Source organism: Dermacentor albipictus, chromosome 3 (genome assembly GCF_038994185.2).
Source record: "Dermacentor albipictus isolate Rhodes 1998 colony chromosome 3, USDA_Dalb.pri_finalv2, whole genome shotgun sequence".
In the NCBI taxonomy this organism is placed as follows: Eukaryota; Metazoa; Arthropoda; class Arachnida; order Ixodida; family Ixodidae; genus Dermacentor; species Dermacentor albipictus.
Window position 1 is genome coordinate 174422777 of NC_091823.1, and position 18422 is coordinate 174441198.

Here is an 18422-nt window from a genome sequence, read left to right on the forward strand (position 1 = left end):
GGTGTAAGATTTATTCCGTTATTTCTATTTGTATTGCTGAGAATGCATCAAGGCTGCTTAAATAGCTTCAAGCCTACCTAGGCATATTTAGTGACTGATCGATATAACAATAGGTATGCTATGTGGGGGCTCAAATGTGCTCTTGGGACAAAGGAACGACCACACATTAGTGAAAATAAACAAAGGGGCGTTTATTACGCCTCTTATAGAATGAGGCCAGCTAGCCAAATTACTACAAATAGAACATACCGATGGGCGCTCACGAATCAAGGAAGTCCGACTCACCACGACATGATATCCAGCAAATATGTTCGGCCCCATGCTGGACACCAACACCTACTCTATCGCGCGTACGCTCACACGAACGGTGGCGTGTTCGAACGGCCGCGTTCGTCAGTCGCGATGCCCCGCTCCGAAGCGTTTCTCTAGACGATCCCTCGAAGCATGCCGCGGGCACGCTAAACGTCCGCACACCCAACCCACCCCAAGGCGCAGTGGAAGAGGCTACTCCTTTTTTCGCCTGAATAACCGAATAACCGCGCCGTGAGGCGGCGTTCGCAGTGCAGCATTCGCGCCATCTCTCGTAATATACAGTAACCACACCGACCGCTGGCGGTTCTTAGCTAGTTGTTGAAGGCTGATTACAGGAGGTGCGAAAGGGGGCGTAAGGGAGTCGAGTGTGCCCACAGCTAACAGCTTTCGATGTGGAAGCATGAACGCAGGGTGCGCGAACCAATTGACGAAGAATGTTTATTTTCACGCTGCACAACAAAGAAGCAACCTTAGTATGTCACTGGGCACTATCTAACTAACGGCACTATTGAAATTTCTACGTTCAAGTGACCTACTGGTGAGAATGTAGTTCTAATGGACGTCTACCACGTTCCCTATCCCCTTTCTTGTTTCTTTTCTTTTTCTCTCCGCTTTTCTTTCCGTCTTTCATTTCCTCTTCCCCCAGTGCAAGGTAGCAAGCCAGATTCTTGTCCGGTTAACCTCACTGCCTTTCGCACCTCCTTTAGCTCTATGCCTCTCTCTCTCTCTAATTCATGGCACACCATGCTTAACGCCCAGACACGCGAAGTATTCGCAAACTTTTGGAAAAGCAGCGTACTCTGATGATATAATTTGCAAAGCCAAGATGATTGTTCAATGAACCAAAGAGTTCAATGAACTCTTTGGTTCATTGAACAATGATCATGGCTTTGCAAATTATATCATCAGAGTGCGCTGCTTTTCCATAAGTTTGCGAATATGAACTCTTTGGTTGGCAACTACAGACAATGTCTACAAACTATAGACAAGGTCTGTAACGAGTGCTGCGGGTTTCAAAGTTAGTTGTGCTTAGGAAGGTGGGTGACGCATACAGATGGGAAAGCCCTGCCGGGAGCTTTGTCCTTGAACGAGTGACACCCCGCGTGGATGTGGACCAAAGAAAGATAAAGGCACGCGTTGAAACACCGCGCAACAAATCAAGGCTGCGCCGCTCCTCGGCGCAGTTCAACTGCACATCTTCTGGCAGCGAGCCGCGTGCGAAGACGCGCGAGCGGCGGCCTGTTGACGCTGCGAGTGTAGCCGCAGCGACTGGGCGGATAGGCACCGCCCGCCCTGGACCCGTGCCAGGGTCCCGCAGAGCCCGAGCACGCAACTCGCCGACTCGGTGGCGGGCCCTCCGACGGCACGGCAGTCGTGAGCGTCAGAGCGCCGCGGTGTACGCGGCATCGATTGGCCTCGTCGGCAGCGCTCTCTCGGGGCGGCCGGCGTTTTCTCGGTCGTATCGATCGGGCCTTTGCATGCGCGCGCGTGTCGTGCCCCTTGCCATCCATTCCCGCCAGCGGGCTAGCTGGTCTCGGGAATTCGGCGCCAGAGGTGCCAGTGAGTCCTGCGTGCGGCAGAGGACCTAAGCACGTACGCGCCCACTGCCACGTACTGGCAGCCTGCCTGCCGGTACGGGCCTTTTCTTTGAGTCGCACGTGCACGTCTTGGCGCGTGTCAGTTCACGCGTGGCTCTCGGTGAGTGGCAGCGAGACGTGCACCTGAGAGGCGTTCTTGGCTAGCACCGCTCAGGTTCTGCTCCGGATGGTGGTGCCGGCGCCGCTCAGCTGACGGCATGGCAGCGGCGGCAAAGAAGGCCTGCGACGGCAATGGGACGGGCGGCCGGCTGTCCCGGCCGCTGCTCAAGCGCACCGACACCGAGCTCAGCATCGACCAGAGCGGCCTGCAGCGACTGCTTCCCCGCCGCCTACGGTTCCTGTTTGCGGACGCGCAGGCTGAGAGCCTCTACCTGGACTACTACCGCCACCAGAAGTGGCTCGACTTCAAGGCGTGGATGGCCACCGCGTTCCTCTGCTGTATAGTCCTCGCCGTGGTGGCCGTGGGCCAGTGGTACGTGAGCATCGACGGTGCTGCGGCCGGCCCACCCTGGTGGTTCTCCCCGTTGCTGGTTGGCCTCCAGTCCCTGTCCTTGATTATACTGCTGGCGCTGTTCGTGTGGCCGCGTTCTTCGTATGCCGGCGCATGGGCTGCTCTGCCCGCGGTGCTAGTGCAGCTGCTGCAAGTCGTCTGCGCCGCATTCATTGAATCCGACTCCACGGTGAGTGTATCTATCGCCCTGATTGTTAACGTGGCCGGCCAGAAGTCTGTGTCGAGTGCTAAGAGACAGTCACGCCTGCTTTTTACCGCTGCTTCAAACTTGGAGAATAAAAGTTAATGCAGCAAGTGCCAACGACGCAGAGTTTTGGGGCCGGGAATACAAGTTGCTATTCGTGCTAGGAGCGGGTCCAGAGCGTTGAATATCGTGTTTCCCATGGTGCGGCCGTTCATACTCAGCGTTTTCGCGTGCGTATGGCTTTGTGACTCCAGCCTTATTCTTGTGCTAAACCCGCGCTTATTTTTCAACAGCGCAAGCTTGCTCAATACCAAAGTTGGCAGGAGTCACAGTTTTGCCCGCATGTCTGTCTGGGACAGTAAATGAGAAACACAACATACGAGCCAATTAGGCGACAGAAGCTCTTTTCGTGTAGGTAAAAGGCATAGGCAGCTCTTCTCTGCCAAGAAAATGCGAATTCAGGCAAGTAAGCTTGGGAGTGTTGCCAAACAGAAGCTTAACGGGACCGAGCAGGATGCGTCACAAAGCAGAAGCAAATAGTGGGTTGATTACCTTTTCAAAACTGCTGCGTTTATGCTATACTTTTAAACTGCGGTCCCTAAAAATGAAAAGGTGAAGAACCGGAGGAGTCTTTGGTGTGGCTATGCATTATCTCGCACTAATAATGTCGAAAAATTCCCGCTGAGAACACACAAGCACAACGGCCTCAAGAGTACCATGCGAAATAATAACATTTCTGGATCTTCCGGAGCTATTTACTTGAAATTCATGTTACGATGTGGTTTTGCTCTTGCGAAGGGCTGCTTCCGTGATATTCTGTCTGCATTACGGCACGAGAATAGTCTGGCAAACAAACAGAACCTGCAAACTATGACACGCGAAGCAACCACACTGCCGCGAGCAGAAATTGATGCGTCTGAAACGAAGGCATGAGTACTCTGCTGTGAGACCTATTTTCGAGCGATCTCGTGCGTCCTGTCGAATTTCCCCTTTCACGTTTAGCGGTGACTTCAGTTTTGTTTTCCCTGTTGACTGCATGGTTCGTACTAATTTCGCATTTGGCGTGCGCATTGACGTTCTGTTAAAGTAAGGCGCGTCAAAGCAATGGAAGAATTACAATATCGCTGCAGCTTCCCTTATGCTAACTGCACCTATATGTCTAGAGCGAAACCTACAAGTTGAAAAATCTAGCCTCAGATTGCAAGCGCAGCCAAGTCAGTGACCATCGTCAACACAGCTGCTACTCAAAGAAACCAACGAGATTCGCCTCAGCTATTCCCTGTGTTAGGCGCATGGCCAGTCACGAAAGCGTGATTACTTTCTCTTAGATCAGATGGGGTGACTAAGTGTTGATGACGTTCTGTGATGTGCGAAAGGTGACGGGTTTGACTCCCGGCCCCGGCGGTCGCATTTCGAGGGGGAGGGGGGGAGAGCGAAGTACCGAAAAAAAAGTGCGCTCGTTTGCCTAGATTTAGGTGCACGTTAAAAAGTCTTATGTCGTCAAACTTATTCGGGCGGTGTTTTCTGAGAACCAACTGAGCAGCCTGGGTACGTTAAAGCCTGCAATCTAAACACCTGTTTGCTGGGAAACCCTGAATGCAAACTTGCGCTCTGCCATTTTATCGTCGGCTGAGCTCGTTTTCAAAGCAGCCCCGCTCAACCTATTAGGCCCTAAGGGCCGCGGCTGTCGTATTGCATCCACCTTCGCGGCTATGTGCCGCAAAAGACAGCCTTGAGAAATCTGTGAGCTAATAATTTCAAAATAAGTACCTGGTCATGCCCCCGATTTTCCAATAGAGCTCCTTAACGGATTAAAATACGTGGCAGACAATAGTACCATCAAACTGCGACAGGAAATTCCGGGTTCTAGTGCCAGTCTTTAGATAAAGCTAGCACCGCTGCATGCAGTTTAAGAAAGACCCGGAAATTGATGAGGAAACGCAGGAATGTGAGCGCATTACCGGCGCACATACCTTGATGTTTCCTTTCATGCTACGGCAGCAAGTGATTTAGCTCCAATACAATAATGATGCACTGAGCACTACGCTGAAATAGAGAATTGCAGTTCCTTTTATACAGCTCTTACATTCATTATCTTCGCACATTGAAGTGTAGCATGAATTACAGCTTTATAGTTATATGAATAAAAGTAGACATCATAATTATAGGGTGACTCTATTTCTTTCTTTTATTTTCATTTCAACAAAATAAGATAAGCTTGCTACTGTGGACGAGTAACATGATGAAATACCGTTGAAACCATAACAAATTTGCAAAAAGGAATTCGTTTTAATGCAATGCAATGATTACGGAACTCTAGGTGGTGAAAAAAGTACGAGGCCGCGCGCAAACGGCGATCTTATAACCGATTATGCAGTTCCGCGGCGTTACACTCCTAAATTTAGTTCAATTGAACCAGTTCAGATTGAACTGGTTCAATTCAGTTCAATTGAACCGGTTTCAACCAGCATCAGGTGATAACGTTACCTTAAGGGTCGGCGCACATTTTTATTCAGTGTAGCCTAATACATACCCAGTTTTCCATTTTGAAGGTTGTCTCTCATCAACGCTATAAAAGGCCCGGTCACGAGTGATCATCTATGTTAAATGTGTAAATGGTAGATAAACAAACGCGTTCAATGGTCTATTTGATACGTCAGTCATCGGACGTAGCATTGTCGGCCACTCCAATACAGATGGAATATGACTTTGCAACGGCTATTTCTAGCCATAGTCGACATATCAGGACTGTCTCGCTTCAAGAGAGCGAAGATAGGATTCGAAGGGGCTGGGGGGCAGCAATAGAAGAAGTGCAGTGTGTTGGGTCGCAAGCCTTGCATGTCGCAAACGGACCAAGCAATGTGTCATGCAAACACGAAGTTTTTCAGCTTTATCTGCTCTTGACAAGGGAATGAATTCCTGCGTGCAATATTCATCAGCTGGCCGAGCAACGCCATGCACATGCTCACTACCTATGAAGCCACAGGGGAATGGAAGCCACGCAAAAAGCGGCATCGTGTCGTTCATTGGTCAAACTATGAACAAGCTTTCCAATCTCTAACACCGGTTGTTCGGGGGATGATCGCTGCAGCGCTGTAGTAAGTTCGAAAAGGACCATTTCCGATGTTATTCTTGGCTGATGAGGCAAACACCTTGCCAGAGCCAGTTCTCACCATTTGGCATCGCTAATTGCACCGCAGACTGGCAACTGGCTTCACCCCCGCATAGAAACTATCGCTTACTCCTTGGTGTCTGGTTTAACAGGAAGTACCATACCAGGAACTGGAAGAAAATCCTGAACCATCATCTGCTGCTCCTAAACAGTTACCGCTATTCTTTTTGTACCGGAGACACGCTGACCACGCTAATATTTACGCCGATGGCTTATATATCGTAAGCAACTCTGACAGCGCGGTCGTTTTTCCGGCAACTGTCACCACCGTCCATTTCAAGACGCCCCAACGGACCACATCGAAAACTGCGCGTCTTGGAGCTTTTCTTGTGGTTTTAGAGTTTTAACTGCTTTTGTGAAGTCATGAAGGTATGTTCATCGAAATGCTGCTGATGAACACAGCTTCATACAATACGTGTGATAGAAATGCAGCTGGTGGTTGGAGTAATTAGTTCTACAATTTTTAAGGCATATCGAGAACAATTCTGGGCACTTTCTTGACCTTCACTTGGTCAAGCTACTTCAATACTTGGAGAGCCTGCTTGTTGTTGACGCACGTGTCTGGGAATGTATTTATTGACAGGATGCTCTGATATCACCGAAATGTATTACCATTTATTCAATAAACCACTGTGTTTAGTTCTGATATATAAAGAACACACATCATTCACCATGTAACATTCACTAAGCCATAATAAAAAGGAACAGAAAAACAGAAAAAAAATTTAGGCTCGGCTTCAATTGAACTATGATTCGCTTGCGATGGTCAGCAACAACCAATAAATAGGACAAATCGAATTGGGAGCTTGAAACCTAAATCATCAATAAATGATCAATAAAATCATCAAAGGAACGTCACTAGTAAGTTAGCTTGAAAGAGAAATTTATCATTTGCATTTGTATTTGCATTTTCGCGCTAAACATTATCTTTGCCTTTCTTCATAATATTTACAGATTAAAATCAGAGCGAACAGCTACGTCACTTGCAGTTACAACAAACAACATATATGCCTTTTTTTACCAAAGACGTAGCCTAATAACGCAACACGCTTCATACACTCTGTGAGGTGCACCTTGAGGGCAGCAGTGTCTGGTTCGGTTGGGGGGCCTTGGTATTGCAAACTTCTTGTTCTGTTTGTTGTTGAATACACGAAAGCTTTGTGAATCTTCACTAGGTCTGTAAGGGCCTAAACAATTTTAATACCACTAGACACTAGAGATTTTGTGGTTTGCAAATACCTTAAATTTTATTCGAATGGTTTTCTTGAAGATAAATTCTGTGTTTTATGCATGTGCTAATTATGTACGAGGGTTTGGGCGTTCAGAAGGAAGAGAAGTTGGGAGGAGACTGTGTGACCTGTGAATCTTCCGGTTATGTCTTGTGTAAAGCTAGCATAAATATTTTGGAATACTGGACACGCGTAGTCTATGACGGTAAGACATTAAGATATTAACCCATCAGGTTTCGAAGACACATGTTTTCAGTAGAACAGGGCCCATGCTGTGATAATACGGTGGCTTTTTCTACTTGTTTCGGTTGCGTCAAAACACTGGCAGCTGTGGACATATAATGGACGAAATTCTTTTGGCCGGTCAACCAACAAGTGCTACTTCACGAGCTCAATACTACAGTATGTTTTCCCATCTTTGTCTTGAATTTTTACCGACAAAGGGAAGGCCTTCGTCAACTCTTTGCTCTGTGCGTAGCGATGACATTCGTGCAGTCGCTCTCCCACCGCAATCAGAGATGCTGGAAGAGACCATCGACTTTGCGGGTTATTCGCATTGCTAATGCTGTTGCTAGCTGACACAGATATGGAAAGAAGTACAAAGGCTACAGCGTGGCATATATACATAGATGTATAGTCATATCATAAGAAGCCAATGAACAACGACACCAAAGACCGCATAGGAGGGTCACAGGAAGGTCATGACAGGAGGGTAATTCCACGCTAAATCAAACAGCGTTTTTTAACATCACATGTATAGATGAAAAAAAAAATGATGTGTTTTAGAAGTTCAAAACTCGTTCTCAACGTTTGCTTTTCTGCCAAAAATTTTCGTGCATTCTGGCGGCAATTTATTTTTGCTGCCCAGCTGAGCTAAAGGCATCAATCAACGAATCAAAAGCTTTGCAAGGCACATCTAGTCGTTCAAATGGTGCGCATGTCAAGACAATGAGGTGATGGGGCTGCCAAAATACAAAATACCCAATTTTTCCAATATTTCAATATTTACAGTGCTTTCGACCCCATCAAAAGCGAGTAATGTTGCAGGGAGACCTGTAGAGTTGGAAGGTACGCGTCATGCACTTTATGAATCGAAATATTTACACTTATGTAGCCAGCAAATCCTCAAAAAGCGCTGATATCATACCCGCAAAGCATTTTAAAAATAAATGGCAAGTAATGTTCGCCTGTTTGAGAAATGCAGCTCATAGATTAGAAATGTGCTATCTGCCACAGGTAGTTTTCCAAAATTAGTGAATGTCTTCGCAGAGAAAGCCACTATACTTATGCTGTCTGCTCGAGCCATGAACGAACATTTTAAAAAGTAGTTTTTCGCGTTTTTAAATTAACAGCTTCTTGTAACTTTTCACATTCATAGCAGAGACGTAGGACTCTGTACTAATGCATAAGGTATCTTATGGCCGACCACCAAAACAATTTCTTGACATTGATCATCAAGATTTTTCTGTTTGAAAAATGTCAAATATACCGTTTGTGGCGATCTGCTAAACCTTCGAGGCTTCAAGTATTCTTCAAAGATACTATGTGCACGGGGCTACCATTCTATATTCAATTTGTGCCTTCTGAAGTTTCCTGCTTTTTGAGAAAGAAAATTCAAGCTGCAATTTCACTCGCTTTGTCCAGGGTCAAAAACACTCGAAGTATTCACATATATGAAAAAGTTACTTTATTTTGTTGCCATACACAACATCTGCATATGTAGATCTCACAACATGCCTTTGAAGAAAGTATTGTTGATTGATACCTCCTAGGTCAGTGGGACAATAACACTAAATTTTCGCCGAAACGCAATACAATTTTTGGTAAAAAAACAAACATGGAAAATGAGACGAACTCCAGGTGGAAATTTTTTTCAACTATAACTGTGACGATCAAAAAAACAAACACGGGCTGATTTGGCGTCGAATGGCCCAGGAATTAAGGTAGCATTGGCAGAACCTGATACATCTACCCAAGTCACGTGGATGCTCACAGGTGCTCGTAGCAATCAATCCCGCAAAGAAGTCGTAGGCTATGGGCCCTTATCGTGGTCAATCGTTTAAATAAGGAACGCTAATATTGACATTATCGCTGTGTTTTTTTTTTCGGTTTATTGGTGACACTGAGCGAAGTCAGTTTTTATACGTAACTACTCATGACAATTTGAATATCGCTGATGCCTTATCGATAAAAGGTACTTAAGATGGTTTGAGCGTAGTGACCGAGCTAGGATAGCACTTGTGCGTGTCCTCCTGTTTCTTTCTGTTTTTCACGAGTTGGGTTCAAACAATCATTAGTCCTCAAACAACGCCCACACAAAAATGCGATAACCTGCCCCTTTAAGGTGTGCCATTTTCAAGGGCCTCGTTTTCATATTTTAAAGCACCTTGTAACGAAAAGTTGAATGTCAAAACTTACTTCGCCTGATTTTTAAACTAAAAAAAAACAGTGATAGCTTTAAAAAAAAGGTCACTAAGTCAGCGCACGAAAATGTGAAACTTCACGCGTTCGTGTTGGTTACCGTGTACAGTTTCATCCTTGTGTCATTCTCCGTTCTTTGAGCGAGATGCAGAAAAGTGCACAAGCATTCGCTCTGCCCATAGATTTTACCTGCCTTGACGGAAAGACTCGCGAGATATCCATGTTGGTCTTATTGGTAGTAAGGCTGAAAGGTAGGCAAGTTAGTTTACGTTCATGGCGAAAAGCAGCATAAATTGAACAAGAACGGACAGAATAAACACACGGATAAGCGCTCGTCCGTCAGTTCGTCTGTGTTTGCACTGCTTTTCACCATGCTCTTTGGTAATATATTGCTATCGTGAGAGCCTTAAGTAAAAATAAGGAAGGAAAACGAAAATAACAAAACACGCACCATGTAGTGTTGTTTGTTTGTGTCTTTCGATATTGTCCTTGTTAGTTTTCTCATTGTGACCACGAAGGAAAAGTGCATATGCTTGAGGTCTAAAAAAATAGTTTTTTGCCCACTGCACCGGCAGTAACAAAACGTGGCTTAGTTTTCCTGCTCAAATCAGGAAAGTTAGGCAGGCCCGACCTGGGGGACCAGCCAGTGTGAACAGAGAGCTCTGTAATGGAGTTCTGGTAATGGTTCTGGTTCTAGTAAAATATAGCCTCTTATTGCCTACAATGGGGTACTAGATAACTGTGAAGATGTAATTTCCTCGAAGCAAACAGAGAGTTGTCAATCTGGGCAAGATGTTTGCCCTAGAAAAGATAGTGTTTTTCAGCATTCATAACCGCTATTCGATCGATGGCACTAGACGGTGGCTAGACGTGGATCAGAGGCTCTCACAAGCTGAACCCAGTTGTGTCTGAGAAGCAGTTCAGCTTCTCTTAGCCTCCATTACTGTAGATCGCAAAGAACACTTCGTAAGATACTCAACAGGGACAGTAAGAAAAGCAGCAATCTGTAGGCGAACACAACCGCGGCGTTTAACTGCTTCACTGAAACCGCATAGAACTGTCGGTTATGAGATAGTATTACTCAAAGCAATCACCTATACTCCGGTTATCAAGGATTTGATGCTTTTCTCTCATTAAATAATTCATATGTTCGTTCCTGCGCTTACTTCCAGCTCAAATTCCTTAAACTCGCCATGGTAGCCTATCGGCTGTGGTACTGCGCTGCTGATTTCGAGGTCGCGGGTTCGATTCGAAATCACAGCTGCCACATTCGATGCGGGTGGAATGCAAAAACGCTCGATCTTTCGGATTTCGAAGCGCGTCAAAGAACCTCCGGTGGTCAGATTTATTTCGGCGTCTTCTAGTACGGCGTGCCTCGTAATCAGCTCATGGCATCGGCTCGTAAAACGCCAGGATTTAATTTTTTTAATGCCTTAAATGAACGTTTCACTAAGAGGTGGGCATCATCACTTGCTAGAACTATAGATGCTTCGGTATAGGCAAGATCGAAGTAACCCACGGCATCTGTCAGAATATCCTTCCAGTGTGTCTTACCTGAATAAAATGGGAGGTCTACGTTTGGCTTCTTGTATAAGGTGGATGACATGACTGCACGGTTGAGCGTTTGCTAAACAAACATAATGCACAACCTTTGTGCTTCAGCACCGCTTCTTTGTACTGCAAAGCAGTATCACTAAAAATCCTCAAATGGCAAAGAATTCCATGCCTTTTTGTGATAACACAATTTCCGCAAAACCGATGAGCACCTCGTGGAACAAAGGCTTAACAAGACTGAAAAAAGCGGCTTTTATGACCTTGTGGCTTCTGCGACATGGTAATCTTAGAGCGTAGCTTTTAGGCGCCTGTTCTTGTGGCCATCGTCGGCGTCCCTCGTAACCGAGTGAACGACGACAGCGAAGGATGAAACAGCGAACGCGAAGCCCAGCGGGGGGATGACAGAAGGCGACAGAGAACAGATTGCGAGGTGTAAAGTGGAGGAACCTTGCGGCGGAAATCGGAGGAGGACGGAGGGTATGGCACAAGCGTGAGAAGAAAAGCGTAGTGACGGGCAAGACGGCTTCCGTGGCGACGACCGCGACGAGATAGCGACAGAAAAATGTACATCGCGATTTCTACAGAGGAATCTTGGGAGCTTGAAAATAGTTGATCCTTTCCGGATAGCCAATTCGGATAATGTGTGCAAGTACCTGGAAGGCAGTTCGATGAACACTCGGTGTGCCTTCAGCGTAGACGTGGAAAACCTATATTACTCCATTCCACATGACCAGGTTATGAAATGTCTTAAAGACCACATAGTGCGTGACAACGACGAACAAGTCTTCCTCAATGGTTCCGGTATCTCAGCAGAAGCCGTTCTTGAACTCCTTTCCTTTTACTTGAGATCTACCTTTGTTTCATGGAAAGGGGGTCTGTATATAAAAAAATCGGGGTTATGCATTGGCTCGTGCGTAACTCCTATCATTAGTGACATTTTTCAAGGTTATATCAATAGGCAATTAGATGGCCACCTTGCTAAACTTTCCAATAGGGTTTTTCGCTATGTTAATGGTTTCGTTATATTTTTTACGAGTGACATTCGCGCCAACGGTGTTCACGAAATTTTAACGTTAATCAGCAGCACGGCATGGGCCTTGATTTTACTTCCGAAGTCCCTAAGGACCATCAACTGCAGTTTCTTGACCTGAGAATAATTTTTGGTAAAAGTCGTGTGTGCTGGAAATATGGTCCCAGGTCGGTTAAGCCCATTTTGAACTGTAAATCCGGTCATTATAAAGTATTGAAGCGGCCTATAGCGAAGACTGTCCTAAATTCCGCATTAAAAAAGTATTGTTTCCGTATGACGAAGGCTGCTTTTTCTGATCAGTGAAATCGTTTACTGGACGCTGGTTACCCCGAAGCGATCATTTCATATGTGAGTGAAAGTATGGTTCGCGGCGTCAAGAGCATAAATGACCAAGGTATTCAAACCAAATTAGAAGAAAAAAGGAAAAAAACGCAGTTGTACCGTGTGTACACAAGATAGCGCACGGGCTTAAGAACGTTGTTTCCAGGTACAATATTGATGTTCGTTTTTCTGTGAAACATAACGTAGGTCGCATATGCCCGTTACTTGATAATTTGCTGAAGGAAAAGCAAGTGAAGAGAAAATGCACCGCCAGACATGTGAACAGGTACGTCACTTGTGCTAAGCACGTTGTGTGTGCCATTCCATTATCTTGTAATCGAGAGAACGTGGCATAATCGAAGCGATATGTGAATGTTCGACTTCGGGAGCATAAGCTATCTCTTCAAGGGATTGCGCCACTTCATCTCCCGGAGCATTGCAAGTCGTGCGGTTGTCGCCCTGAATAAAAAAAAAAACTAGTGTCATTTTTAAACACGTAAGCCAATTGACAAGGGAAATCGCCGAAGCTCACTATATAAAGATTAGGGACAAAGCATGTATCAGTGAACCATCTATCACTCTTCATGACAAGGAAGTGCGTTACCTATCTCAATTTTGATTATGTGTCAGTTTGTCACAGTTACCTCGACGCATATCTGTATCTTGTGCATGTCATTGTTATCAAAAGGCACCTATATATGTTTAGACATATCTTCAATTTATATCAGTTGAGAGTCAGCGCCGTGTCGTCGTTCTATTCCTCCTGGGGTGCGATCTTGTACGGCGTTCCGAAACAGAACGGAGGCGGTTCGTTCTTTACGTCACGAAATAGGCGGTATGTTCCATTCCGTTCGTCCGATAGCAGACGACACGGAATGATTGACAGCAGATGTCACGTCACAATTGACGTCATGGCGTTCGGCACGGTTCAAATTGACGAATCGTATTTGGCTCGGTGGAACGAACGGCCTCCGTTCTATTTTGGAACGCGTACAAGATCGCACCCCTGTTGTCCTCGTCTTGGGTGCGCTGTTACAAACCTTACCATGAATCCCAACCAGCTCGCCCAACTTGCCGTTCTGATGTAGATGTTCACAGCATCGTATGCTATCCGCTGAATGTTTTTCACCAAGCCCGAAAGGTGGTTCAGTGCATCTTTAACGATTGTTAACGTGCTTTACACGAGCAACTAAATAGATTACGATAGGCGACTTATTATTTGCTTTGTGTGCTCTCTGGAGTAACAAATTATGATAGGGGCGTAGCACCAGCGCAAAAATTTGAGCGAAGGTATGGCATGACTAAACTGGACAGTTCACCAAAGGATTCTGCGATCATTCCAGAGTGGTACGGATGTCCTGCTGGAGTGGTACTTGTGATGATTGTAAGCACGCAAACTCTGTGGTGCACTCTACAGCTTAAAATGCACCATAGCTTGGTAAGAACGCCACAAAGTGGGCACCTGCAGGCGAAAGATTGGAATCGGACGGGTAGCGACAGTCACAACAAAGGAATCCTGCTTAAATCGTTTCGACTGTTTTCGCACCCGTCGATGTTGTGCCCATGTATCTCGTGAAACCGTCTGCACAGCAGAAAGGTTATTGTGTCTAGGGTAAAAACAAAGGAAACAGACAAGATTTGTTACTATAGCTCGCTCAGGAACGGCGCCGGAGAAGTGCAATTTCGTGAAGGAGATCTCAGTAGCGTCGCTTCGCGTTCAGCAAATACAGAAATCATTCAAGTTCATACACGTCCTTTCTTTTTCTTGTTTCACCGGGTGAAGCGAGTGGATGCTTTCTTCGTTCTAGAGACCTCGCGTCTAGTTTCTGTGATGTTGCATTTATTGTCTTGTTTGTATACTGAAATAAATACAGAACAGTCGAAGAGAAGAACAAAAACTCTCGAATATATGCGAGTGCAGGGAATGCCGCGTGCCAAGCGAGTCTAAAAAGATAGCGGCGAGTCAAAAGCTCTTTCGCCGAGTGCCGGCCAAGCCGACGAAGAGGCGGGGGAAAGGAAACACTGACCGGCCGTTGGCGGTAGGCTTAGCTCCGGGGAGCTGTTCTTCTTCGAGGTGGGATGTGACAGGTGAACAATGCGAAGGCTGTGCGTGGGAGAGCGACTGAGAGCGAGAGAGATAGGGTTCGTGTCCCCCTGCCTTTCAAGCGCGCACTCCAGCTACGCGCACTCGAGCTACAGAGCGAGGAGACGCGACGGCCGGAGGTCGTCGCGAGAGGCGGGCTCGAGTTAAAGCGTACGCGTCGCAGTTCTATGGTATGCCCTTGGGAAGACGGAGACAAGAGTCGGGAAATTGCGAGAACAAGAAAACTGGGCGTCTGTGCCGAGTTAACAAAAAGAGAGAAAAGCCGTAAGGCACGCAAACTCATATGCGCATATACGCCCAGAGGGGAAGAGTTGCCCGAACACTCATGAGTAGAACAAATTGTGAGTTCTCTCTTTCTATGCGTGAAGCTGCGCACCAGTGCAGGGAGCAACCCACGCTCACTTGTCTGCATTGCGCTCGGCGCCTAGAGAAATGCTGTACCACTGTTTCGTCCTTTATGGTTTCTTTCCCGATGGTGTTCTTCGGGCTACCCTGTTTATAAATAATACTCTCGTGTAGTCCTAGCCCTAACCTTCTCTTTTTTTCGATGACTGAGTACAGGAGTCTTCGTCTCCTTATCATGGCGATGAGTGTAGTGCTATTTCTTTAGCCACTAATGTATAGGTACATATATGTTAAAAAAATATACGTGAGCGTTGCAGCATGAGTTAATAAATGCAGAGAAAGAGCTGGTTAGTTTTGACGAGGCACTTGCGTGCTTTTTTTCCGCTTCTTGCGATCACGACAGGCCTGATGAAGAAATGCCTCAGCATTTCTTCTTCATTAGACGTGATCCGAAAACACCAGTGGACATAGATTTAGGTGCTTGTTAAAGCACCCCACGTGGCTCAAATTATTCCGGAGTCCCTCACTACGGCGAGCCTCATAAGCAGGTCGTGGTTTTGGCGCGTAAAAACCCATAATTTATTTTTTTGTCGTTTCGACAGTTTCGCTATCGCCGAAAGTGCTCAGAGCAATGGAAAGAAGGACCAGCGCATTAAAGGAAAGTTCCAATGCAAGAGAGAAACAGAGACCGAAATATGTTCCCAGAAGAAAAAAAAAGGAAAAAAGGAAGCTCGTTATTGTGTTCTTTGTTGCCAGGCCTAACGTAACCAGTGTTGATTTTAGAGTACTTCATATTGAAGAGATTAAGGGCTCATATTCGCAAAAAGCTCTTCCGCTAGAATTGTTCATAAGACCAACATCCAGCCAATGCTATTGCTGGACAAAGCGGCCATCCAATCTGAAAGAGCGCTTACGGAAAAGAGCTTTGTGGGTTCTGCCTTTAAAACGATCTGAATACGATGCATGCGGTGGTGGGGGACTGCAGAATTATTTTAATCAACTGGGGCTCCCTAACATGCTCCCAAGTTCAAGTACTCGAGCGCTTTTGCATGTCGCCGCGGCGGGATCGAGCCAGCGACCGCTAGGGCTTGACGACACACGACTGCTTAAGTTCGTAAGGCAGAAACAAAAGGACGGAGAACAAAAGCTTTAGTTAAGCGCTAATTATACCGATACAGTTATTTATGGCATATCGACTACGCGACAAGCGGGAATGCAGAGACGTGTTGAGGAAAACTTAATAATCTTATTTTTTTGCCCCTGGGATAATTATTTAGCTAATAAGGACGCCATGGCGGCTGCCGAGGAAAATGCGCCCGATGAAAGATGGTTCACAGCCGCATGATTTGCAGGAGAAACCAGTTTCGCCAGATGAAAGAACCTTTGCACCAAAGTACGTCTAATAACCGTACATATGCAAGGCTAGTCAGTCTACACGATGTCCGAGTACTCTTAAGCTGTTGCTGTTGGCTCGTAAAATCGGCTCATGTTACGCTGTCCGTGAAGACACGAGAGCACGAAGCGCGACGTTGCCACAAAAAGCGCGCCGATCCTCAGCGCTAACAAACTTGACCTATCGTATCCCTGCCGCCTGCTCCAAGCGGCACTTAGTACAAATTGTGCGTTTTATTAACGACCGATAAAAGCAACAATGTAGGCACGTGAGAGATGCACACGACGTTCAGTTAGCCTCTCATTGGAGACGTGTGGCTGGTGTACTTTATCAGTAGAACCTCGCTAGAGATGTAATGAAAGCAGAGACGAGTCTCAGTTCTTGTTGCGTCATCATCTCTATTCCAATAAAGACTGAGCACATCTCTGGATTAGCACATGTTACGCCTTCTGTAACTAGGATGTGTAAATGCTATTCGCGGTGATTTGTTTTATTTATTGATTTATTAATACTTTCAACCCTAATAGAGGGTGATAACAAATTTAGTTTTGTCATTGCTTAGCAGCTGTTAGCAGTCGTCCTTTCTGCTTGCCCGTATGCTTACGTAGTCGGGATTCTTGAAAGCAAGCATTGATCTTTCCTCGAATTCGGAACTAGATGACGCAAGTTGCGCTTTATTTGTCGCTGACCTATACTTCTGTAATATTTTTTTCATTATCGAGCTGCAGCTCATTCATTGACCTCATTTGCACAGTCATGGTCTGTGCTGTTCATCACGTTGGCAATCAACCACTGGTCCAGAGAGTTTCACGGACTCTTGAACAAACTTTAGAGGCATTCGCAAAAGCGTGGCCTTGCATTGCAGCGAATCCGACCGAAAGCTTTAACAAAAGAACTCGCACTCTATGTGTACAGACACATCCCCATAGTCGTCCTAATAATCTTGTTACATTTGTCTTCTGTTATTACTCTCCCTACACAAATGACGAGGAGTTGCCAAGCAATCTACGATTCAGGCCTGCCTCTCAGCCTTTTCATCATAATGAACATATCTCGTTCTTTCTCAGTTGAATATAAACCGTAATAGCCCCTCGTACACGGTTCTGCAAATCAAGTACGTAGCTTCTCGGAGTATGACTATTTACACCATAGATGGTGAGCCCGTAGCCGAGACGTGTCTGAACAGTGAAAAAAGTCCACGGCAACCTATTCCCGCTTACTACTTATGGCGACACCAATGTACTATGTCGCGAACATGTTCAAGACGCAGACATAATATCAGCGTGAAGACGGTTCACTGTTTTCAGCGGCGAAATGCACTTTATTGTTTATCGTAAGTGGGTGCGCAATTGCAAGTGTGTTTTTTCGTTGTACGTCAGCGGGTCGATAGTGCGGCGCTTACAGTCAATACGAATGTTTACGAGAACGTATTTATGTCGAAATATTTTATTGTGAATTAGGTATTCTAATTTGTTTGCAATGTTTTGTTCGTTTTGAACTAAGTGGGTGCGTCATTGCCTGATTCGTGTCATGGAAAAGAAGCCTTGCGCATGCTTGTGGAAAGGGTTGTCTAAACGCGCTCTTCGTGAGATGGCACGCCTTCGCAGGGGCGGTGGAAAACAACGCCATCTAGATCCATCACAACGATACCGAGTCACCAGTTGTTTCGTCTTGAAGGTGTTCAGGAAATAATGATCTACAGGTGATAGCCTGCTCTGCTGAAGCTCAGTAGGAGCTCTCAGATGTGTTGCAGCACGTGGTTATGTGCACAAACCCGCCGTAGTTGCTCAGTGGCTATGGTGTTAGGCTGTTGAGCACAAGGTCGCGGGAACGAATCCCGGCCATGGCGGCCGTATTTCGATGGAGGCGAAAGGCGAAAACACCCGTGTACTTAGATTTAAGTACACGTTAAATGATCCCAGCTGGTCTAAATTTCCCGAGTCCTCCACTACGGCATGCCTCATAATCAAAAAGTGGTTTTGGCACGTAAAACCCCATAATTTGGTTACGTGCACATTCAAACATCCTTAGCGACGTAAATCAGTTTGTCGACAGTCTAGCCTCCTTGTTAGATTCCCACCCTTAAGGAAGGGTGTTTAGCCCAACTAAGATCGCAATGTAAGAAAAATCATGTCCTTAACACATTGTATTTTCCACTGCTAGCGACGTGTTTATAAACATATTACTGGACGAACGGAATCAAACGACAAGCAATTTTTCCGTAAATAGGCTTCGAAAAAAATGCACG

General features: G+C 45.9%; 1 protein-coding gene across 2 annotated transcripts in view; it reads left to right on the forward strand.

The window, feature by feature from the left end:
• Positions 1–1508: 1508 nt before the first annotated feature.
• LOC135902118 (adenylate cyclase type 3-like) overlaps positions 1509–18422 on the forward strand; it is a 388015-nt gene continuing 371101 nt past the window's right edge. For both annotated transcript variants that reach the window (XR_010564413.1, XM_065432036.1), the window contains exon 1: positions 1509–2590. Coding sequence is in view for 1 of the 2 variants with exons in the window: in XM_065432036.1 (XP_065288108.1) it covers positions 2108–2590 (483 nt within the window). In the remaining variant the exon portion in view is untranslated. The remainder of the gene's footprint in view (positions 2591–18422) is intronic.